The sequence below is a fragment of the Schistocerca piceifrons genome, chromosome 7 (genome assembly GCF_021461385.2).
Source record: "Schistocerca piceifrons isolate TAMUIC-IGC-003096 chromosome 7, iqSchPice1.1, whole genome shotgun sequence".
Lineage (NCBI taxonomy): Eukaryota > Metazoa > Arthropoda > Insecta > Orthoptera > Acrididae > Schistocerca > Schistocerca piceifrons.
Window position 1 is genome coordinate 14,948,181 of NC_060144.1, and position 25,332 is coordinate 14,973,512.

General features: G+C 39.5%; 1 protein-coding gene across 2 annotated transcripts in view; it reads left to right on the forward strand.

Annotated features, from left to right (window-relative positions):
* LOC124804800 (ubiquitin carboxyl-terminal hydrolase 46) overlaps window positions 1-4,867 on the forward strand; it is a 95,497-nt gene extending 90,630 nt beyond the window's left edge. Inside the window, exon 9 of one of the 2 annotated variants that reach the window (XM_047265134.1) lies at window positions 4,390-4,865. In XM_047265134.1, coding sequence (XP_047121090.1) covers window positions 4,390-4,497 — 108 coding nt within the window. In that variant the 3' untranslated portion in view covers window positions 4,498-4,865. Of the gene's footprint in view, window positions 1-4,389 lie in introns of both variants that reach the window. The other variant, XM_047265136.1, reaches the window with a different exon arrangement.
* Window positions 4,868-25,332: the final 20,465 nt, after the last annotated feature.

Below are 25,332 nucleotides of genomic sequence, written 5' to 3' on the forward strand. Positions count from 1 at the left end.
GGATTCTGGCGTGTGGTTCCTGCATCACGACAACGCTCGTGCGCACCGGCTCTCAGCATTCGCAAGTTTTTGGCCTCAACGAAGACGATTACCTTGACCCATGCGCCCTATTCGCCGGATTTAGCACCCTCGGACTTCTTCCTATTCCCAAGGATGAAAAGGGACTTGAGAGGGAAGCGTTTTGCGGATTCGGAAGACATAAATGCAATGTCATGAAAGTGCTAGCAGGTATCAAAGAGGACGAATTTAAAAGCTGCTTCGAACACTGGAATGAACGTTTGGACAAGCGTATAAATGCTAATGAAGAGTACTTCGAAGGAGATTAAGGTTGTATTCGAAAATAATAAAGTATATGCTCTCTAGAAAGAAATTCCAGTTATTTTTGGGTCCCTCCTCAATTATTTTGATTTATCGGTAGCAGAAATATTTTTACTGCGAAATGACTGTCGATCTTGTGCTGCTGACCCGACACTTCCTTCACAACTGACCATATGGTTTAATTTTATCCTGAGAATTAGCTATTCTATTTGCATACCATATACTCTGTGCCTTCCCAATAACATTTTAAGCACCTTACAATACTGTTTGTAATGGGCAATTGGCTACTGTAGCTTGATCGTGACTACTTCTAACATTTTGATATAATTCCCGATTTGTTCTACATGATATCCTTATCCCGCTAGTAAGCCACCCAGGCTGCCTTTTACTGCTAGTACCCCATTTAGAACGTTATACTGGAAAGCAACTCTCAAAGAGCATGAGAAATTTGTTCAGGAAAGCATTATATTTGTCATGTATGTTATTCGCATTATAAACATCCTGCCACTCTCTTTCCTTGACAAGGTTTAAAAAACTCTCTCTGTTGTTGGATTAACTTTCCTACATAGTTTGTAATCATGTGTGACATTTGTTTGAGTACAAGAGCCTTTTAGTATTAAAATTTGTGCATCATGGTCTGAAAGGCCATTCACCCTTGTTGGAAAAAACACAGTTTGCGTCAGATTATATGAGTTTAGCAGATCTACCAACATCCATTTTCTTGCACCATCATATACAAACTTAATATTGAAGTCACCACATATAACTAATTTCTGGTATTTCCTATAAAGTGAATCAAGAACTATCTCTAGCTTGAGCAGAAATGATCAGAAGTCAGGGGACCTATAAACAACAACAATTAGAAATATGTTGTTGTTGTGGTTTTCAGTCCTGAGACTGGTTTGATGCAGCTCTCCATGCTACTCTATCCTGTGCAAGCCTCTTAATCTCCCAGTACCTACTGCAACCTACATCCTTCTGAATCTGCTTAGTGTATTCATCTCTTGGTCTCCCTCTACAATTTTTACCCTCCACGCTGCCCTCCAATACTAAATTGGTGATCCCTTGATGCCTCAGAACATGTCCTACCAACCGATCCCTTCTTCTGGTCAAGTTGTGCCACAAACTTCTCTTCTCCCCAAGCCTATTCAATACTTCCTCATTAGTTATGTGATCTACCCATCTAATCTTCAGCATTCTTCTGTAGCACCACATTTCAAAAGCTTCTATTCTCTTCTTGTCCAAACTATTTATCGTCCATGTTTCACTTCCATACATGGCTACACTCCATACAAATACTTTCAGAAATGACTTCCTGACACTTAAATCTATACTCGATGTTAACAAATTTCTCTTCTTCAGAAACGCTTTCCTTGCCATTGCCAGTCTACATTTTATATCCTCTCTACTTCAACCATCATCAGTTATTTTCCTCCCCAAATAGCAAAACTCCTTTACTACTTTAAGTGTCTCATTTCCTAATCTAATTCCCTCAGCATCACCTGACTTAATTCGACTACATTCCATTATCCTCGTTTTGCTTTTGTTGATTTTCATCTTATATCCTCCTTTCAAGACACTGTCCATTCCATTCAACTGCTCTTCCAAGTCCTTATTTCTAATCCCCCCCATGAACCATGGTCCTTGCCGTTGGTGGGGAGGCTTGCGTGCCTCAGCGATACAGATAGCCGTACCGTAGGTGCAACCACAACGGAGGGGTATCTGTTGAGAGGCCAGACAAATGTGTGGTTCCTGAAGAGGGGCAGCAGCCTTTTCAGTAGTTGCAAGGGCAACAGTCTGGATGATTGACTGATCTGGCCTTGTAACAATAACCAAAACGACCTTGCTGTGCTGGTACTGCGAACGGCTGAAAGCAAGGGGAAACTACAGCCGTAATTTTTCCCGAGGGCATGCAGCTTTACTGTATGATTAAATGATGATGGCGTCCTCTTGGGTAAAATATTCCGGAGGTAAAATAGTCCCCCATTCGGATCTCCGGGCGGGGACTACTCAAGAGGATGTCGTTATCAGGAGAAAGAAAACTGGCGTTCTACGGATCGGAGCGTGGAATGTCAGATCCCTTAATCGGGCAGGTAGGTTAGAAAATTTAAAAAGGGAAATGGATAGATATTAGTGATACAGTGAATAGGTATTAGAAATATAGTTTCACTAAAATTCAACTGCCCCTGCACAACATTCAAATATCTGTTCAGTGCAGTGCCGTGACACATCTGTGGACTCAGATGGAATACTGTTTTTTACATACATGGCCACTCCCCCACCCCGCAAGGAACCTCTTGAAAAACAGCCAGCTAATCTGTATCCTGCTAAAGGAAGCCCCTGAATTGTCAAATTATTTAAGTGGTACTCTGATATACCAATAATTTCAGAGTCAACATCTATAACCAGTTCACTAACTTTATCTCTAATACGTCTTAAATTTTGATGAAATTTGCTAATTCCTTCTCTACTTGGAAACATGATGTCATATGAAGGTGAGCCCTTAGTTAGAGTGACTTCCTTAAGCAGGTATACCTATCAGCTGACTTCAATCTAAAAAAGGTGCAGCTCTAACACCAACTACTACACGATTTTTTTCATGAGTGATCCCACCATCGCCCACTACACTGTCACATAAAAGTTTTGGTAGCCTATCCTTTCCATACCTGTGGATAGTGAAGAAAACTTCATTTTTACCTGGACTATTGGAATAAGAAAACTGCTTTTCCTTCTGCTTAATGGGGCACCTTAACTGTTGTGTTTTGACAGACTTCACACAGATTATCTATTATAGCATACAGAACAACTTTTAATTTATTAATTGTCATCTTTATCATGACATACTTTAATAGAAAGTACCTTGTTTCTCAGGCTGTTTGTATTTGCTACAAACTATTTCTCTTTTTTCCAGTCAGCTGCTTCATTGTTCACTTTGGGTTCTGTGCTGTCGAACAGTCTTCTTTATGGTCTCTCAGTGCAAACTGTTGTGCTTTCTGGGCATTCCACCAAGTTTGCATTTTATGCAGTCCGCTTGCTTAGCTGGGTGGTAACGTGCTTACCTCCCATGCAGTGGCCCGGGTTCGATTCTTGGCTGGGTTGGAGATTTTCTCCACTTGCGGACTGGGCGTTGTGTTGTCCTTATCATCTTTTCATCCTCACCACCAGCGCGTAAGTCACCCAATGTGTCGTCTACTGAAATAAGACTTGCACTTGGCGGCTGAACTTCCGCGGATTGGCCATCGAAATATTGTGCGGAAAATGGAAAGAACTCAGAAGAATGCCTGGAAGTACACCATTACAGTCTTCTTTTGTAAAACTCTATGGTTTTGTTTTACGTGGTGGTTTAACATATTTTTCTTGAAATGAATATGCAGCACATACGACTCATTTCCCTAAAACTATTGACCATAGAGAGCCTGCACACATCCCAGATTGTTACACCTTGTACGACCCCACAAGACAAAAAAAGATTGAGGGGAGGGGTGGGAAGGGAGGGAATATGATGTAACATCAGCAAAAACGTTCCACAGTTCTAAACTTTCAACTGATCATACTAATAGTCAGGTCATGCATTACATTAAGCCACTTGTCTCTCAATCTCAGGCAGGCAAACAGATTTGCGCATATAAATACAAACAAATGTATGCACAATGCATCACTGCTATGACATCTCAGGGCCCTGCAGCTACTATTCTTGCTTATCAATCCTACTAACACACTGATTTTAGGGCATTATTTATGTTTTTCTGCATGCTTCATATTTCAGTGCTTTTGTAGTCTTTAACCAGACTTGTCTCACAAAATAATGGCACAGTTGGTAGAAACATTGCTGTTGTACGCCCACACCCCCATACCTGTCACCATTGTCATCATCATCATCGTCATATATGTTAGGAATTCTCAGAAGTCACCAGTTCAGACCTAGGGAGTAAAGATGCAAGTGCGTGGATAATAACTGCTTTTAGCATACAATGATTAAGCCAAACATGATAGGAAGAAGGAAAGCAAGAAAAGTTGTATTTGGACTCTATTGTCAATTAATACTAATCGTTTGATTTTTCTTTTTTCCAGAAAATTGATGCATCCACAATTGAAGACTTTTATGGTCTAACATCAGACATTCAGAAGTCTTCCGAAACTGGTTACATTTTGTTTTACCAGTCAAGAGACTGTATGTAGTGTTTGCTGTGATTGTACATATCTCAATGAAACAGCCATTAGCATTTAAAACAATAATTTATTTTATTTTATTGGCCTGTATATGGTGATGTAATTAGTATTTTCGTCAGAATTAACTATGCAGAATAATGAAATTGTATTAAAACACTTATGTACAAACTGTGGTCAGAAGTAATATCTGGCACATTTGCAATTTTGTGGTACTTTTTAAAACTGCAACTGTTTGAAGAAATTAAAACTATACTGCACATTTGTTGTATTTGTGGTTGCAGATAAGAAACACTTTCATCAATGCATTCAACAGCATGTAAAACAAATTTATGCATAGGATGCATTGTGATGTATATATGTTCTGTTTTTAATAAATTTTATGCTGGCAATTGTCTGACTGTTGCAAAAGTTGTTTTGAAAGTTATTTATTTCCGGTACCCTAGAAATTTTCTGCGTTTAGATATTTGAAATAAAGAAGACATTTGAAATAAGTAATAAATAATTGGGGGGGAGGGGGGGGGGGAGAGAGGAGAGAGAGAGAGAGAGAGAGAGAGAGAGAGAGAGAGAGAGAGAGAGAGAGAGAGAGAGATATATTCACTTGAGTGATAAATAAATTCTGAAGTAGTTTTTTAAAAAAAAATCAATATCTGTTGCTTCTTTTATTTGTCTCTGTCAGCTTCATTCCTGCTGTTCATGTTTGACCAATTATTAAGTAGCTTGTGAACTACTGTCCCACAAAATAATTGTGATATCATTTTTTAGTACTGAAGCTTTAACAGTGCTGACAATTGCAAATTTTATCTGGCATGGATTTAAAGAGAATATTATGGAGGTATGCTGCACAAGTTTGTCACCATAGCATGGGATTCAGCCATGGTATCTTTGGTATACTGCAGCTTGTTCCAACTAGTTTCTTAGATTTCCTTTGCATGCAGGTATGGAGGAACTAGCAAATCGGTTATTATGGTTGTGTTTGGGGATGTTCGTGGTGCACTACATTCACAGGCTGAGTCAAAGGAATGTTGCAATACTTTATTTGTATGATAGCAGTACCCATGTGATGAGCATCATAGATATGTAAGATCATACTATAAAGCAAATTCGCTGCCCTGTTGCAGGATTTCGCTACTTACATTACATCCTGACAGTGAAAGAGAAGGTAAATCAGAATTTTATCATTACAGGCAAACCCTGGTTTTATAAGACAATTATGTCATATGAGACTACAAGAAATATGCAAGGAGTACGTTACTCTTTAGCCTTTTGCACTGTGTAATTCATCCCCATTACGGTCGGACGAAGGCAATGGCAAACCACCTCCATTAGGACCTTGCCTAGTACAGCATTGTCCCCTACGCTCCTCGGAGTATGGGACATCATCATCATCATCATCGTCATCGTCATCATCATCAAAGCAGAGACAGAGCATCTCTGTGCATTCTTATTTAAATAATGCCCGCCCAGCTGACGAGTGCACCACAAGGAATAATATAAGTCTCTTTCTGGAAATAATGAGGCCATTGACCGAAAATAAGGGTATATATTGAAAAAAATGCTTTCATTCATATATATTTACATGAGCATGAACCATGGACCTTGCCGTTGGTGGGGAGGCTTGCGTGCCTCAGCGATACAGATAGCCGTACCATAGGTGCTTGCGTGCCTCAGCGATACAGATAGCCGTACCATAGGTGCAACCACAACGGAGGGGTATCTGTTGAGAGGCCAGACAAACGTGTGGTTCCTGAAGAGGGGCAGCAGCCTTTTCAGTAGTTGCAAGGGCAACAGTCTGGATGATGGACTGATCTGGCCTTGTAACAATAACCAAAACGGCCTTGCTGTGCTGGTACTGCGAACGGCTGAAAGCAAGGGGAAACTACAGCCGTAATTTTTCCCGAGGGTATGCAGCTTTACTGTATGATTACATGATGACGGCGTCCTCTTGGGTAAAATATTCCGGAGGTAAAATAGTCCCCCATTCGGATCTCCGGGCGGGGACTACTCAAGAGGATGTCGTTATCAGGAGAAAGAAAACTGGCGTTCTACGGATCGGAGCGTGGAATGTCAGATCCCTTAATCGGACAGGTAGGTTAGAAAATTTAAAAAGGGAAATGGATAGGATGAAGATAGATATAGTGGGAATTAGTGAACTTCGGTGGCAGGAGGAACAAGACTTCTGGTCAGGTGACTACAGGGTTATAAACACAAAATCAAATAGGGGTAATGCAGGAGTAGGTTTAATAATGAATAGGAAAATAGGAATGCGGGTAAGCTACTACAAACAGCATAGTGAACGCATTATTGTGGCCAAGATAGATACGAAGCCCACACCTACTACAGTAGTACAAGTTTATATGCCAACTAGCTCTGCAGATGACGAAGAAATTGAAGAAATGTATGATGAAATAAAAGAAATTATTCAGATTGTGAAGGGAGACGAAAATTTAATAGTCATGGGTGACTGGAATTCGAGTGTAGGAAAAGGGAGAGAAGGAAACATAGTAGGTGAATATGGATTGGGGGACAGAAATGAAAGAGGAAGCCGCCTGGTAGAATTTTGCACAGAGCACAACATAATCATAACTAACACTTGGTTTAAGAATCATGAAAGAAGGTTGTATACATGGAAGAACCCTGGAGATACTAAAAGGTATCAGATAGATTATACAATGGTAAGACAGAGATTTAGGAACCAGGTTCTAAATTGTAAGACATTTCCAGGGGCAGATGTGGACTCTGACCACAATCTATTGGTTATGACCTGTAGATTAAAACTGAAGAAACTGCAAAAAGGTGGGAATTTAAGGAGATGGGACCTGGATAAACTAAAAGAACCAGAGGTTGTACAGAGATTCAGGGTGAGCATAAGGGAGCAATTGACAGGAATTGGGGAAATAAATACAGTAGAAGAAGAATGGGTAGCTTTGAGGGATGAAGTAGTGAAGGCAGCAGAGGAACAAGTAGGTAAAAAGACGAGGGCTAGTAGAAATCCTTGGGTAACAGAAGAAATATTGAATTTATTTGATGAAAGGAGAAAATATAAAAATGCAGTAAGTGAAGCAGGCAAAAAGGAATACAAATGTCTCAAAAATGAGATCGACAGGAAGTGCAAAATGGCTAAGCAGGGATGGCTAGAGGACAAATGTAAGGATGTATAGGCCTATCTCACTAGGGGTAAGATAGATACCGCCTACAGGAAAATTAAAGAGACCTTTGGAGATAAGAGAACGACTTGTATGAATATCAAGAGCTCAGATGGAAACCCAGTTCTAAGCAAAGAAGGGAAAGCAGAAAGGTGGAAGGAGTATATAGAGGGTCTATACAAGGGCGATGTACTTGAGGACAATATTATGGAAATGGAAGAGGATGTAGATGAAGATGAAATGGGAGATATGATACTGCGTGAAGAGTTTGACAGAGCACTGAAAGACCTGAGTCGAAACAAGGCCACTGGAGTAGACAATATTCCATTGAAACTACTGACGGCAGTGGGAGAGCCAGTCCTGACAAAACTCTACCATCTGGTGAGCAAGATGTATGAAACAGGCGAAATACCCTCAGACTTAAAGAAGAATATAATAATTTCAATCCCAAAGAAAGCAGGTGTTGACAGATGTGAAAATTACCGAACTATCAGCTTAATAAGTCACAGCTGCAAAATACTAACACGAATTCTTTACAGACGAATGGAAAAACTAGTAGAAGCCAACCTCGGGGAAGATCAGTTTGGATTCTGTAGAAACACTGGAATACGTGAGGCAATACTGACCTTACGACTTATCTTAGAAGAAAGATTAAGGAAAGGCAAACCTACGTTTCTAGCATTTGTAGACTTAGAGAAAGCTTTTGACAATGTTGACTGGAATACTCTCTTTCAAATTCTAAAGGTGGCAGGGGTAAAATACAGGGAGCGAAAGGCTATTTACAATTTGTACAGAAACCAGATGGCAGTTATAAGAGTCGAGGGACATGAAAGGGAAGCAGTGGTTGGGAAAGGAGTGAGACAGGGTTGTAGCCTCTCCCCGATGTTGTTCAATCTGTATATTGAGCAAGCAGTAAAGGAAACAAAAGAAAAATTCGGAGTAGGTATTAAAATTCATGGAGAAGAAATAAAAACTTTGAGGTTCGCCGATGACATTGTAATTCTGTCAGAGACAGCAAAGGACTTGGAAGAGCAGTTGAATGGAATGGACAGTGTCTTGAAAGGAGGATATAAGATGAACAACAACAAAAGCAAAACAAGGATAATGGAATGTAGTCTAATTAAGTCGGGTGCTGCTGAGGGAATTAGATTAGGAAATGAGGCACTTAAAGTAGTAAAGGAGTTTTGCTATTTGGGGAGCAAAATAACTGATTATGGTCGAAGTAGAGAGGATATAAAATGTAGGCTGGCAATGGCAAGGAAAGCGTTTCTGAAGAAGAGGAATTTGTTAACATCCAGTATTGATTTAAGTGTCAGGAAGTCATTTCTGAAAGTATTCGTATGGAGTGTAGCCATGTATGGAAGTGAAACATGGACGATAAATAGTTTGGACAAGAAGAAAATAGAAGCTTTCGAAATGTGGTGCTACAGAAGAATGCTGAAGATTAGATGGGTAGATCACATAACTAATGAGGAAGTATTGAATAGGATTGGGGAGAAGAGAAGTTTGTGGCACAACTTGACCAGAAGAAGGGATCGGTTGGTAGGACATGTTCTGAGACATCAAGGGATCACCAATTTAGTATTGGAGGGCAGCGTGGAGGGTAAAAATCGTAGAGGGAGACCAAGAGATGAATACACTACACAGATTCAGAAGGATGTAGGTTGCAGTAGGTACTGGGAGATGAAAAAGCTTGCACAGGATAGAGTAGCATGGAGAGCTGCATCAAACCAGTCTCAGGACTGAAGACCACAACAACAACAACAACAACAACAACAACAACATACAATATAAAACATTATGCTGTGTAATATTTTTTGAAACTCTTTAGCTAGGACTATTTACATCGTCATTGGACATGAATTGTTTAAAAATAAATCACTGTCATCAGAATAATTGTTGTACTCATTTTCACTTAGACATTCTTCTAAAAGCTCTACAGTCTCTTCCTCAGAAAGGACTGCTTGTCATTCAACGTATAGTTAACACAGGCTTCTCTAGAAGACGGAACTGTGCAGCATTTTACATTCACATTTCAGATTGGAGCATGAGAGTGCTACAAAAAAATATTGTCTAATGGGGCTCGAATTTGGAAAACAAAATTCACAATGTCAAGTGCCATTTTCCGTTTAGTGGGAGGGGTTAACGATTTAAAATTGATTTTAAAGTTCGCTGGGTGTAATGAAATATCAAATCATTTGTGAAGACCAGTACACCATATCTTGTTCTAGTACTTGCTAAAACATCTCGTAGAAAGTAATTTTCCTTACTAGCAGTATTTTCAAGGGTTTCTAAAGAGACTTCACATAAAAAGGACTGAAAAATCTCAGTATACATAACAATTTGTCAGACAGTTTGGTATCAATAATTGATTATCAACAGAAAATGCAATTAACTATTTTTGGGTGAAATGTTTTCAAGATCTGATGACAGAAAGAGCTCAGATGCAGTAATAGAACCATTAGGCTGCTTGGAACACTCTTTCCGCACAAGTTTGAGTATTATGGGAACTTATCAGTGATTCCTTTCAAAGTTCCAAAACAGGAAACTGAAGGTTATCCTTGGACATAACAAAATTGATACATTTGGAAGTAATTGGGGAAACTGTAAAGCAGTGGACACTGCAGGGTCCTGTTCTTGGTCCACTGTGTTTCTTGATATATTATTTGCCACTAAATACATAAGATTGTATTGTATTTAATTTTTTATTGGTCCTATTGTCTACATAGCAGCTTATGCATAAGACATTGGACAAGTCATGTTATAAAAATACAGGCTGAAAGTCATTTCAAGGCATACATATATAAGGTTACAATAGTACACTTTACACGTAAGTATTTATATAATACATTTCATAAATTTAAATATTCTTCAATGGAGTAAAAGCAGTGATGCTGTAAATATGACTTTAGAGATTTTCCAAATGTATTGACCTCAGTGATAGCTTTTATGTTTTCAGGAAGTTTGTTATAAAGCTTAACTCCCATGTGAAAAGTACCTTTTTTGGCACAGAGCTGTGCTGATTTGAGTCATATGTAAGTTTCTATTTTGTCTGGTAAAGTGATCATGTACATCACAGTTTTTTTGCAGTCTCCTTTAAAGAACAAAAGAGTTTCCATAATGTATACACATGGTAATGGAGGAATACCAGATTTCTTAAACAGGGGTTTACAAGAGTCTCTAGGCTTGCACCCAAACAAGATTCTAATGGCCTTTTTTTGCAGCGCCTCTCTGTTTTATAAATGACATAATTGCGACATTTGTGATCACATAGGATGCAAAGAAAATTATTAAGGATACAGGGCATGGTTGACAAGTAACCTCATCACTCAGCTTCAACAAAACAGTGTTTACAGTCTTTGATGGAACATGCATAAAGGTAACAGTTCAATATCACAATATAGAAACAAATTAGCAGTGAAGTCAACATTTTAAATTCTTAGCACTAAATGAATTTCTTGGCAGTATTAAGAGGTACGAGAAATTTGTGGTGCAATCTGACTAGAAGAAGGAATCCGTTGGTAGGACCCATTTTGAGGCATCAAGTGATCACCATTTTAGTACTGGCAAGAAGCTTGGGGGCTAAAAACTATAGAGGGAGACCAAGAGAGTAATACAGTAAGCAGATCCAGAATAATATAGGTTGCAGTAATTACTCGCAGATGAAGTGGCTTGCACAGGATAGAGCAGCATGGAGAGCTGCATCTTTGGACTGAAGACCACAACAATAACAATTATGAGGGTGTTTGAAAATGATTTACCATTGCATTCTTTTACAAATATTGCTCAAAGTACGGTCACGTCCTCTTTTAGGACAAGGAACTGATTCTAGTACACCATTCACACACTAAATGGCAGTTTGTGTATAGTGAAAGGACACTACTTGTTTGTCATTAAGTAGAGAAAGCTATGGACAAGATTGAAGGTGACTATCATGGACAGAAATGGACTACAAGGTTTTTGTGGAAGGAAGTAATAAGAAAGGAATATTTGTAAACATTTAAATGTTTTGTGTGGCCAAGAAGTTCCTACACAAAAGACTGTTTACAAAAGGACCACTGAAACCCACCTCTGTGGCCGAGGTCGCTAACGCATGCTTTTACGATGACGCTCAACCTGGGGTAAGCCGGTTTGAATCCTGGTGGTGGGAAAAATTTTCATTGTCAGTAGTTGGCCAGCAAGGCACAGAGAAGTAGTGGAATAAGTTCCTGATTGCCAGATGTTGTGCCCGTGTCATGGTTTAAATACCAAATCTCTCTACAGTGTCTGATAAAGTGTGGACATCTGACACTGTTGATGGTGATCCATCCATCAGATGGGGCTTTAAGCTTGGTGGCCCCCTTGGTGCCATTTGCGAGGAGCAGGCTATGTGCTGGCATGGGTTTCACTTTCTCGGCTATCATCATCGTCGTCGTCGTCATATAACACTACACTACTGTTTGTCCACGATAAGTTGACGATTGGTGGCGTGGTGGAGAGAAGGCAGCGTCAGCAGTGTTGTAACAGTGTTGGCACCCCTACCTGCATTTTGTGCTTAACAAGAAATTGGAGGCAGCACTCGCAGGAATATTATCCACTTAAGTGACACTTCAGTCAGATCGGAAATCATCTAATTTGTTGACATATTCATGCTTGAGAATTTTACCTACAACTTATATATTTATTGAAAGTAATGAAAAATAACAGTAGACGAATGCACAACTTATGACACTATGAATTGAAAGTCAAAAACTGATTTTATGATTTTCTTTGCATATTGCTTTTGTTAAACACAGGACAGCAGTAATGTTTACTACTTGTACTTCACTGTGCTTGAAAGAATTGTCAAAATGTTCACTAAAGATCACTGTCACTTGTGTTTGATTCAAGATCATCATTGTCATTGCTTGAGGGCATGTTATTGATGGTAAGCTCATCAATGACCATTTCCATTATTCTATCTTGTGCCCAATGCTCTTACTGCAGCTGCTGCACTTCACTGCAGTAACTGAAAAGAAAGCAATATTAACAAGATTTTGCAGTCTTTCTTGACGTGTCACCAGTGGCATTGTCCTCCCCGAAACTGTCGATAAACAGACTAATTTGTGGCCTGCACTCTTAGCAATTTTATCCACGATGTACACTTTTATGTATGGGTGTTTTCCTTTATTTTACATAACGTTCAACCTTTCTCATTGAGTCATTGCAGCTTATTTGTCTGTCTCACAATCACTCTAACATTGTAATCCTGAAATCATATTTATAAAGCATTCTATCGAACTTCCATCCTTTTGCCTTGACAAATGCCCTGTTTATGGTGTAAAAGCTGTTTAATAGATGTAAATAAACACTGTGGCCCACATTGAACTGGGGTTCTGAGTAATCTGCCCCTCTTCCACTCCCTGCCCCCTCCCCAGCTCTGCCCACCCTCCCACTCTCACAAAAAAATTTCTTTCCTCTTTCTGAAAAAGGAACCTTTGGTTCCAAAAGGAAGGAATGCAATTATCTACTTTTATAAGTTTCTGTATAGTTTAGAGGGAATTCCAGTTTCTCACAATACAAGGGAAGTTAGTGCTGGGCCTGCTTGTAAATCATTAAGTCATATAATTAAAATAACTAAGATTTTGACAATTGATTTGCTTTAAAATTGTTTGAAGTTCTTCCAGGATGCTGTGTGGCTGTTTTCAGCCCGAGGCAGGACTGAAATCGCACATTCATCAGATCTCTAACCACAGTGACTATCTCTGTGGAAAACAACAGGACATGGCAAACCAAGTCATGGAAAATATCCTTTAAAAAACTGAACTCAGAAATTAGGCCCTGAGGACGCCATACGGCTCACCCTCCACTGTGTCATGCTCTGCCTTTCAGCATCAGTCAGTGTGATGTGGAGAGGCAAGTTGTCAGCACACCGCTCTCTCAGATGTTGTCAGCTTTCTAAACTTGGAGCCATTACTTCAAATAGAAGTAGCTCCCCAGTCGGCTTCTTGAGGCTGTTCCAATCCTGCCACCAAGGTAAAATCCCTAGTGGTACCAGGCGTCAAACCTAGCTCCTCCGCATCATGCATGGCAGTCAGATGCAATTGACCATTCAACTACTGAGGTTTAACTACCTTTGTTAACATAAATATTCAACACTGTATTGAGCAAAAAAGAAATGCTATATGGGCTGAGATCCACTTTTGTATTTCTGTGTACAAGATGTTCATAATGAAGTACGGCTTTTTTTTTTTGTGAAGAAGTCTATGTTTTATTAAATAGCTTATAGAAAATATCTTATGAAAACAATGGTTTTTGTTTCTTGTAGAATAACGTTTGCTGCTGCCAGATGCAGGATTTCAACCATCATTTCATAATGGATAAAATGAGACTGTTTTTTGTAACAACTATTTCTGGAGAAATTGAAATGAAGAGGTACTTTTAAGAACTCAGGTTTTGACCGAGACTGGAAGACAAAGATGATACTGCTTGGGTTTGCAAAACACGGTTATCTGATAAATTAATCAATCAATTACAAATCACAGATGCATGAGCAGGAAGAAGCGGATGCTTTCATATAAAAGGACTTTGATTGTAATCAGTGTGCATACATACAGTCTTTTCAGTTGTAAAATGACTATTAGTAGATTTGTTTCAAGGTACTGAGAGCACCCTGTTGAATTTTTGAAAATTTTTCCTGTTTTACAAAAGTTGTTTGAACATTGAAGCATTTGGGTGATAAGCAAATGGAGCAAATCTGTAGCTGAATTTGAATATAAATTCTCACATGTATTCTTGTCTGAATAGAAGAAACAAAGTAAAGTGAGTGACTTTATGGGGGGAGGAAGATATGAACCTCAAAGGGGCAGCCTTGAAGGCCTCTTTTCAGCAATAAGTTAATAGAATTAAATGTCATCAACAGTAAATATGATGCTTAAACAATTATTTTTGGTCATCTGTTAATGTGAATCAGATGCTAATATTAGGTTCCAGAGATAACATAATATGGTTTGTAAATTTTGTGGAAAGAATTCATTGATTGCACACTGGTGGGGAGCCTAGAAATTATGTTATGTGTAATAGACCTGGAAAGTGTGGACACTGTGGAGTACAGTGCTTGCCAGCAGATAGTGAAACCAACACTCACAGCAGTATCTCTTTATTAATGCAAATGGGGACTGGGTCAAGTCCAATACTTAAAAGTGAGTACTATTTCCATGAGGCACACTGAAAACCAAGGGAACCCCCTTAACTATTAATTTCTATTTTGTAGGTAAAACATTTACTCTTTGACAAAACTCTGGCCACTGGTTGGTTGTCCAATGACTATGTCTCAGCATTTCAGTTAAAGTGGCAATCAATTCCATATTTACATCCATACTATGTAAAACGACTGTGAAATGCATAATAGAGAGTACCTATTGTAACATATAATATAATTTCTTCCTGTTCCATTTGCATATGGACTAAGGGACAATGACTATTTGAATATCTCTGTGTATGCTATATGTAGTCCAATCCTACCTCCACAGGGGCTGCAGAAGCAAATTAGGCTTTGATGGGATAGTTGGAATTTTATCTTCAAGTGTGTGCCATATCAAGTTTTTTGTATGGGTATGGATAAAACGAACTGTCACCATTCCTGCTGCCCTTCTTCGTGTGATTCAATATCCCCTGTTAGTCCTAACTGGTATGCACCCCATACACTTGAACAATATTCTGTTATGGGTCATGTGAGTGTTTCATAAGTAAACTCTTTTGTATATCGCATTTTCCCAGTATCATATTGACGAAATGAAATCTGCCACGTGTTTTACTTATGACTGTGCTTTGTGATGATTCCGTTTCTTAACCCCACCCACACATTGTTACATCAGGGCATTTGCATGAGTTAACTGATTCTAATTGTGACTCACTGATGTCGTAATCACAGGACACTATGATTTTTGCATTTTGTGAAGCATACAATTTTACATTTCTGAACATGTAAAAAAAGTTGGCAACCTTTGCATCCCTTTGAAACCTTAGCATGAACACAGTATTTGTGCATCTTTTTCCAGATAGTACTTAATTATAGATAACTGAATCAACTGCATAGCACAAAGTCTGAAGTAAGTGTTAATACTGTCTGCCAGGTCACTCATATACAACATGAACACAAAGGGTACAAATACATTTTCCTGGGGTACATCTGTAGTTACTTTGTTCCCATCATTGACTCTCCATACAGATGATGTGTCCTTCCTGCCAAGAAATCCATACTCTAGTCATAAATTTCATTTGCTAGGTAATACAATCCTAATTACACTAATAAGTATGCAGGAGGGATGCTGAATACCACCCTAACAAATTGACCACATTGTAGGATATAAAAATATGTGTAGGAAGTTTTATTTACCACTTGAGTAGTTTCTGTGATGGTTTGTGACTGCGGTTTAATGGTAAATGGCACGCCATACAAAGACAAAATCAAACCCATCAGGGCCACCACATTGTAATTTTTAAAAAGGAAGGACAGATCACTCAGACCCCAAAAAGGAATGTATCTGTTTTTTGAGCACTTGCTGCCCTTAAACCTTACAGCAGAATGAGCTTTACATTATTTTACTTGTTACATGCAGCTAAGTTGATCTCCTACCACATTGAACTTCTTTTCACATTTCTGCCTTCAGTTCCGATTGTAGCTAACACAACACTTGGTGAAACTCAAGAGATGTGCAATAGAGCAGTTCTGAATTCATTCTTGTCTCATCAGCAAATGGATTGAAATTAAAATTAGAATTGCTGACTGAGTCAAATTTAGCTCCAAAAGTATTTTTAGGCCCTGTGCATGGAGTGGAATGTCCAGGTAAATTACAATGGGTGGATATCACATGTGGTAACAGTTCCTCCCTTGGTCCTTTTGTCAAACACAAAAACTGTTTATAATCCTGATATAGGGAATATCAGGAGTCCAAGCTGCTAATTACAGATGTTGCTGCTCTCCAGCACTCTGTCTTCATTTATGTCTTCCTGCAGCCTCCTCCTGTAACACTTTGCTACATAATATAGCAATCTGTTCTAACAATTTTCATATGCATATTCTAATAATGACGATGACTTTCAGCCCTCAGGGACTAAATTAAGAGTAAACTGCGTGAACAGTAAAGGCACTATGTAAAACCTTATTTTATTGTTAATTTGGTTTGTTTCTTTCTGAAGCATGGTATGAATGGAAAAGTACTCTCAATCAGATGTTGTATGTTTTCCATATTTTACTGACAAAGCATTCTCAGTGGACATACTATAAACATTATAAGTGGATACTACTTATCTTTCTTTTGATTTTGCTGACAGAAAGACTGTTTTGCAAAAGAATGATATATTCTAGTCATTACTTTCAGCATTTTACATGTTCACATGCCAACTGCTACTCCTTTACTTGTCAACAGATACTGGTCTCAAAGTTGCACCATAGTTAGTCAATTGTTTCATTTTCAGCTTTTTTATCCAGTTTCTTCTTCCACTGTGCACAATTTCCTTGCACTGTTCACTTTCTTGATTTTGGACCTTATATTTTCTATAACGTATGAAATTTCCTCATGGACCTTTGGGTTTTCCACACATTGCTGTGTTGTCCTTCCATTTGTCTTCCTGTGTTTGTGAGAGTCCCAATGAGAACATCCTGACTACATTGACTGCCATTAGGCCGCCACTGGCCACATCACAGCCTTAAGGCTAACACTGTTGTGTGGCCTCACCTGGCTTGTCAGTGAAACGTCATCATTACGTGTGTGACAATCAGTGTGTTAAGCAATAGAGCAAAATGTACTATCTATATGTAATGTTTATGGTATGACTACCGCTATTGCTCTGTGAAAACAATAAACCTCATGTAGCAAATTAGCTTTTCATTTTGTAGTATGGTTAAGATGAGAAAAAAATGAGTTGTTGAAGAGGTGGGCCATGCAAACAAATCTCTGAAATCTTAATTTATGACTCTCAGGTTTTAGTCTGAGCTTCAGAATATTTTCGAACAATGGAAAATTCAGGATGGAATGTAACAAAAGTTGCTACTCACCATATAGCGGAGATGCTGAGTTGCAGATAGGCACAACAAAAAGATGTCACAAAGTTTTGGCCAGTAAGGCCTTCATAAAAAATAGATGACACACACACAAATGCAAATCACACACACATGACTGCAGTCTCTGGCAACTACTGAAGCCACACTGTGTGCATCAGCAGCAGTGCATGATGGGAGTGGCAACTGGGTGGGGTAAGGAGGTGACTGGGGCAGGGAGGGGGGGGAGAGAGGGAGAATGGGGTTGGAGGGGAGGGACAGTGAAGTGCTGCTGGCAAGTATGCAGGGATGAGGTGGAGAGAGAGAGAGTGCAGTTGGGAGGTTGGACAGAGGGCAGGTGAGAGAGCAGTCATTGACATGAAGGATGTCGTGTAGAGCAGTGTGCTCAGCAACAGGGTGGTCCACATGTTCCTTGGCCAAAGTTTGTCAATGGCCACTCATATGTACAGACAGCTTGTTGGTTGTCATGCCCACACAGAATGTAGCACAGTGGTTTGCAACTTAGCATGTAGATCACATGATTGGTTTCACAGGTAGCCCTGCCTTTGATGGATAGGTGATGTTTGTGACTGGACTGGAATAAATGGTGGTGTGAGAACATATGGGACATGTCTTTCATCTAGGTCTATTACATGAATATGAGCCATGAGGTAAGGGGTTGGGAGCAGGGGTGTGCAGCGATGGACGAGTATATTGTGTAGGCTCTGTGGATGGCGGAATACCACCGTGGGAGGTGTGGGAAGGGGCAGGACATTTCTCATTTCAGGGCATGACGTGAGGTAGGCAAAACCCTGGGGAAGAATGTAATTCAGTTGCTCCCGTTGTAGGTGGTACTGAGTTATGAGGGGAATGCTCCTGTGTGGCCGGAATTTGGGATGTGGTAGGAGAATGGAAAGATAAGGCATGGAGATTTCTTTTTGAACATGGTTGGCAGGATAATTATGATTTGTCAAGGCTTCAGTGAGACCCTCGATATATTTCGAGAGGGACTGCTCATCACTGCACTCCAGCATGCTGGAGTCGGCATTCACGTGTGCATGAGGTGTGCTAACTTGCGTGTAATAATGGTGTGTATCTCCTTTTTACTGATGAAGGCTGTGGCCAAAAGCTTTATGTAAGTGTCTTTTAATTGTGCTTGTCTGCAACTTAATGTGTCTTCTTTACAGTAAGTAGCAATCTGTCTTTTCCTACATTGTTGATATTCCTACCTGGAGTTTCCATTATTTAAGTTTTCTCAAAACAAGAATTGTTATAAATACAGGTTTGCCTTTATTCAACCTATATTGTAAGATGTGTTGTAGAGTCAGTATTATCTCGCATATTCTCACATTTCCTCTGGAAACAAACTATTGTCCCAGAAGTCAACTTCTATCAGTTTTTTTCCCTATTCTTCTGTAAAAATTCATGTTAGTATTTTGTAACTATGAGTCATTAAAATGCTAGTTCAGTATTCTTCCATGGTGTGTACAGGGACAATTTTAAAAAAAACTGGGTTTCTCAGTTAAAACATACTTTTCCCTTGGTGAAAATACACTATAGCACAGGTGAAAGGACATTTTTTTCCATGTTAAGTGACAATATACTTTCCCTCGGAGCTGTAAAACTTATTGAAAGGTAAAGGCTTTATACACCAAAATAGAACTTCACAGCACTTTAGGAAACAAAACTCAGCATATGTGTTTTTGGCAGCCAGTCATGGCTCATGTCACAAGATCTCACCAACCAATGCCAGCAGATATTCAGAGCATAGGTCATGGAATGTAGTCAGCCAATAGCAACATCGGTGCTAAGTAACACACAAAAATAGGAAAAGTTAATGGTTTAAATTAGCATACATACAGTATAGCTACAAGGAAAGCTAAGCTTTCACATATAATATTGGTCTTTTTTGCATGTGTTCCCCTTTACGATACAGAGAGAAGAAAAAATGTCGGACTTGGAGGTTGGCATATGATTTTCCATCCATATTCAAGATAGAAATTTATCTAGCAAAATCAGATTGGTAGCATTTTGAAAACACATGTATGAAAATGAGGAGCTGGCAACACTGCCACATTGTGCAGCACATTGAAATTTACAGAGGAACGTGTATCATGTTGCATTACTGTACCAGTTGACATAGCTCACTGTCGACTGCTGGGACATCAAACCCACATCCAACATGGAGCTTTGGTTCGAATTCTCATCAGGTTCATTTTTTATTTTTTAGTTGCCCATTCCCTAATTCTTATTTTTCATAAGGAGGACATTATTTTGTCTCCTGACAATAGCCTATCACATGATTAAACTGCATACATGTGTCTACTGACTGGTAGTGCACAACCATAATTGGTCCTGCCAAGTTCATATAGGGTGGCTTCCCTATGGGGTACACAGATGATGAATATGTTGATATGCTTTTGGTGTGCCTAGCACACCCGGTAACCAAGCTGCTGTTGCTGCTCATGCATATGCTGTACAGTACCCTCAAAGGAGCCATTGCAGTAGGAATGTTTTTCGTTGCCCTGAGCAACACCTTTGGGAAGGCAGTAAGCTTCATCCATACATAATGGGACAGAGGTCGTATAAGGACTAGATGTACTCCACAAACAGAGGATGTGATTCTTGAAACCGTTCACCAACCATCTCAGAGAAATACCTGTAATATTGCAAGGCAGTTCCAGATGTCTCGAAGACTGGTTGTTGATGTACTGCATGATGAAGAACTGCATCCATATCACTACATGCTAACTCAACACTAGCGGCCAGGAACTGCAATAAATGAGAACAGTTTCGTGGATAGCTTTTGCACCAAGTGGAAGATAATGAACATTTTATAAATAACATGCTATGGATTGATGAATCTAGCTTCACTCATGAAGGTATTTTTAAACTCCACAACAGCCATTACATGAGGGTGGTTTGAAAAGTTCTCGGAACAGAATAGAAAAAAAGTACTTACATCACTGAAACATTTTTATTTTTTTTTTATTTTTCAATGTAGTCGCCTTGTAGATTAATGCACTTGGACCAACGATGTTCCAGAGCCTTGATCCCATCTCGAAAATGAGTTTCCCCCAGGTCTGCAAAATAGTTATCAACTCCGGCTATCAATTCTTTGTTTGAAATGATCTTCATCCACCAAGAAAAATTTTCAGTTTTGGGAAGAGATGGAAGTCTGACGGAGCCATATCAGGTGAATAAAGTGGGTGTGGCAACAATTCATACCCTAGTTCATGTAATTTTGCCATGGCAATGGCACATGTGTGCTGGCATGCATTGTCTTGATGGAAGATGACTTTCTTCCTTGCTAAACGTGGCCTTTTTTGCATATCTTTTGTTGCAATTTGTTCAGGACATTAGCATTGTATTCTCCAGTAATTGTTTGCCCAGTGGGCAGATAATCTACAAACAGAATGCCCTTCGCATCACAGAACACTGACACCATGACCTTTCCTGCTGAAGGAATTGTCTTTGCTTTCTTTGGCGGCAGAGAGTCAGCATGTTTCCACTGCTTTGACTGTTTTGTCTCTGGATGTAGTAGAGCACCCAAGTTTCATCTGTAGTCACAAACCGGTGCAAAAAATCTTGTTCGTTTCTCCTAAAACAGCCCAAACATTGTTCCGATATGTCCATTATCATGCGTTTTGATCCAGTGTCAAGAGTCATGGCACCCATCTTGCAGATAATTTTTTCATTTCCAATCCTTCAGTTAAAGTGTGATATACTCTTTCAGATGACATTTGGCAAGTGTGAGCAATTTCATGCACTTTCAATCAGCGGTCCTCCATGACCATTTTGTGCACTTTTGCAATGATTTCTGAAGTAGTGACACATCTTGGCCGACCAGTGCACGGATCATCATCTGAGCTCTCCTGACCAAATTTAAATTCATTTGTCCTCTTGGCATCAGTTGAATATGAAGGAGCAGAGTCCCCCATAGTATCCTGGAAATCAGCATGAATGTCCTTTGCTTGCATACCTTTCTTTATGAAATACTTAATCACTGCTTGAATCTCGATTTTTTCCATCTTCGCAAATCACTACGTGGGAACAACAACAGAGCCACATCACTGCCACAGCTCTCTTCCAAGAGCACTGGTGTGGCACGTGTTTACAGGCAACAGTCCAATGAATATCACGTGTACAACTTGCACTAGTGCTGATCCCTCATGATGATTCTGAGAACTTTTCAAACCACCCTCGTAGGTCAAAAGACAGAGAACATGTCACCCATGAACATGATTTTCATGCACACTTTGGCATAAACCTGTGGGTTGGAGTTGTGGGAGGACTGCCTTTGGGCCATCACCTATGGCTAGACAAGTTGAATGTGCTCCTGTGTTGCACATTTCTTTGCAGTACTTTGCTTGATGCGTTAGAAAACATTCCACCTGATGATTGGTGACAGCTACAGTTTCAGCATGATGGTGGCCTGCCACACTTTGGAATGAATGTGCATAACTATTTAAATGAAGCCTTTCCAGGGAAATGGATTGGTCATGAAGGTCCAACATTCTGTCCTTCAAGTTCCCCAGACCTTAATCCACTAGATTTTTATTTGTGGTAACAATTAAAGGAACAAATTTACAGTACTTCACCCATGGCTGTACGTGACCTACTAGCTTGCCACTTTGGCAATGGTGGATGAAGGTGTGTTGCGTAGGATCCAGTAAAGTATGATACAGTGAGTGGCAAAGTGTTTACAAATACAAGGGGGCTGCTTTGAACATCGTCTCTAAACTGAACATTGCTCTGTGAAGATAAGCCTGGATGTCAAATATACAGAATGGAATTATTTTGCATAGCATAATGTGCAATCTAATGTAGCCTACCTATTGTGTTCTTTGTACCTCATTGGTTACAGACAAGTTGTACCCACTATTATTTTCAAAACAAAGTGGTCATTTCCGTCTGTAAGAAGTTCATGTTATGTCTTACTGTTTAACTAAAGGTAACAGTAACAGAAATAAATACACATGATACCTCATTGTGGAGATCTAAATTGCATACAATTTGGTGCTTTAACTGAAGAAAAAAGTTTGGTACAAACACGACTCGGACATCAGTAAGTCTGCATAACCATTTCTCATGGCATTGCCTCATCTCACTGAGCTAATGGGACAGCTCTGGCACAGTGCAGAGTTCATGCTATCTGTTCTTGGCCAAGTTGCAACCAGTTACAGCATTGCCAGAGCCTCATGTTTTAAAATCACATTTCTATTAAACCTACCGGTGGGACTAGGTTTTGCTTGATACACTTTTGTCTTAAACTGAGATGAGGAGTCACATGCCAACCCGCAAGTGCGCCTTTTTCCTTCACCTTGTGTATCAAACACATACGTTAGGTGGCTGGCCCTCAAAGTGTTAAGCTTTGAATGAGAATCAGATGCTCCATGATTTAAGAAGTTCATCACACGTTCTCACACGTTATGTTACTCATCTTGTGTGCAAGGAAATTTGCTTCAAAAGTAACGCTTCTCAAACCACCATTCACAATACTTTCCCACAACCTGTTAGAAATGTAAACATTTGTGAGATCATGCTCATCAAAAGCAGTTCATTGTTACAAAGTATTATATAGTCTTCGTCCTAAAGCCTTTGACTCATTTTGCTGTTGGCAGATGTTTATGAGTGCACTGTGTTTTGTTGTTGTAAATGGTGCCTTTTCTTTGCAACTGAAGTGTTATTTTGGTGTCATTCTCTCATTTACATTTTATTGCTGTAATGTTATTCTACAGTAGTGGACTAAAGTAAAATTCTTTGTAAGATTATCAGTTCTTACCGGTAAAAATTACGAAAATTTGACTGGGAACTACAACAATGAAAAATTCCTGCAATTCAAAAAAATTCCCCTGTTTTCCCCACATTTTTCCCAGATGAAAAAATTCATGTGTTTATCTCATGTGTTTATACCATAATTTCATACCTGTCAGTACCCGCCTTTATTTGGGATTGGAATTATGACATTCTTCTTGAAGTCTTAGGGCATACCACCTCTCTCATTTAGACTGATGAGCCAAAATGTTATGACCACCTACTTAATATCATGTTATGTAGTCTGCCTTCGTATTGCAGTACAGTAGTGATTCTGCATGGTATAGATCTTAAAGTCCTTGGCAGATTTCTGGAGGTTGTGTAGATATCTAAGCACAGGCCACAAAATTCTCATAAAATATGGGTCAATTGTTTGTGTGTGCAAAGCTAGCATCCCAGATATGTTCTTTTTGGTCCAGATAAGATGAATTTGGTGGTGAAGACATCAATGTGAATATATGAGAAAAAGTACCATCACAGCTGTATCTTGAGAATGACTTTACTTCTCACATTACTAGCTCAGCAGGACATTACTGCCATCCTCAGGCCCCACCACTGCCAAAAGAGTATTAGATTGTCTCAGCACATTTATTATGGAGTCCTTGTTACTAGTACACGTGGTTTAGCCCTCCGCAGGAATCCCTAAATCCCTACTCAACACCATCTTGTTTCCAATCAGTCTTGGAGAGAAGACGGTGTTAAGTAGAGACTACTGAGGAGATTTAGCCTAGGTGTACTAGTAACAAGGACTTCACAACAAATGCACCAAGGAAATCTAATACTCTTTTGGCAGTGGTGGAGCCTGAGGATGGTGGCAACATGCCATTGAAACTATTCGCATGAGTCAATAAAGTCATTCTCAAGATACAGCTATGATGATACTTTGTCTCATATGAATCATCAGCTAAGGTCTGTCGTCCACGGAATAGGATGGACATCCATAAATTAAACATCAATTTGAGTTCAGTATCATGCTTCTCAAACCACTGTATCATGATTCTGGTATTGTGACACCCTGTTGAAGATGTCAAGGAAGACAACAGGCATGAACAGGTGTAAGTGAACCAGCTGCCACGTTGCCTTTGACTAATACCACAGGTCTCATGGAAGCGCAGATGAATGTGTCTCCACAGCATAACACTGCTCCAGCAGTCAGTCATGGCAAAGACCATGTTTCAGACAGTCAGTCACCTCAATGGCTGCATATATGGAAATGACTATCGATCTAGTGTAACAATAAACATGATTCATCCAACCAGGGGCACGTTTCCTTTGATCTGTTGTCCAACCTCAATGATACCATATCCACAGTAATTGTAACTGATGCTGTCGTTCAGTCAATGTGGGATACCACCCCATGGTATATCATGGTTGGTAACCGCATAGCAAGTTTCCATCTCATGCCAATAGTGTGTTGTGCTTTGAGAATTTCGGAGGAAATTCTAGAATCACTCAGCCTTCCAACGTTTTGAACACCCGATATTTTAGATATGAGTAGGAGAAACGCTGACTGAGCATAGTTTATTTGTATGTGCAGGTCAAAAAAGAAAAGCCACGAGGAAAAAGATGGACACAGTGGCCAAACGGCTGCAGGCAAGTACTTGCTATACAGTCCACAGAGTTTCATGTATGGACAAAGAAGAACAAAAAAAGTTTATATAGTATGCTGTGTTCTTTAATGTCTGTGATGATTGTAAAAAGACTAGTGGACAGTTGAAAGTAGTTTCCTAAGGACACTCACGTGCTGAACTCGAATGAGAGTAAAGACTTTTAAATTTTTTCATGTCTCGGTTATGATCAAAGCGAGACACATGTAAGCTATTTTGCAGAAGAGTAAATGAGTCTAATGTCTGAAGAATGGCTTAGCTTGCCGAAGTTATTGTT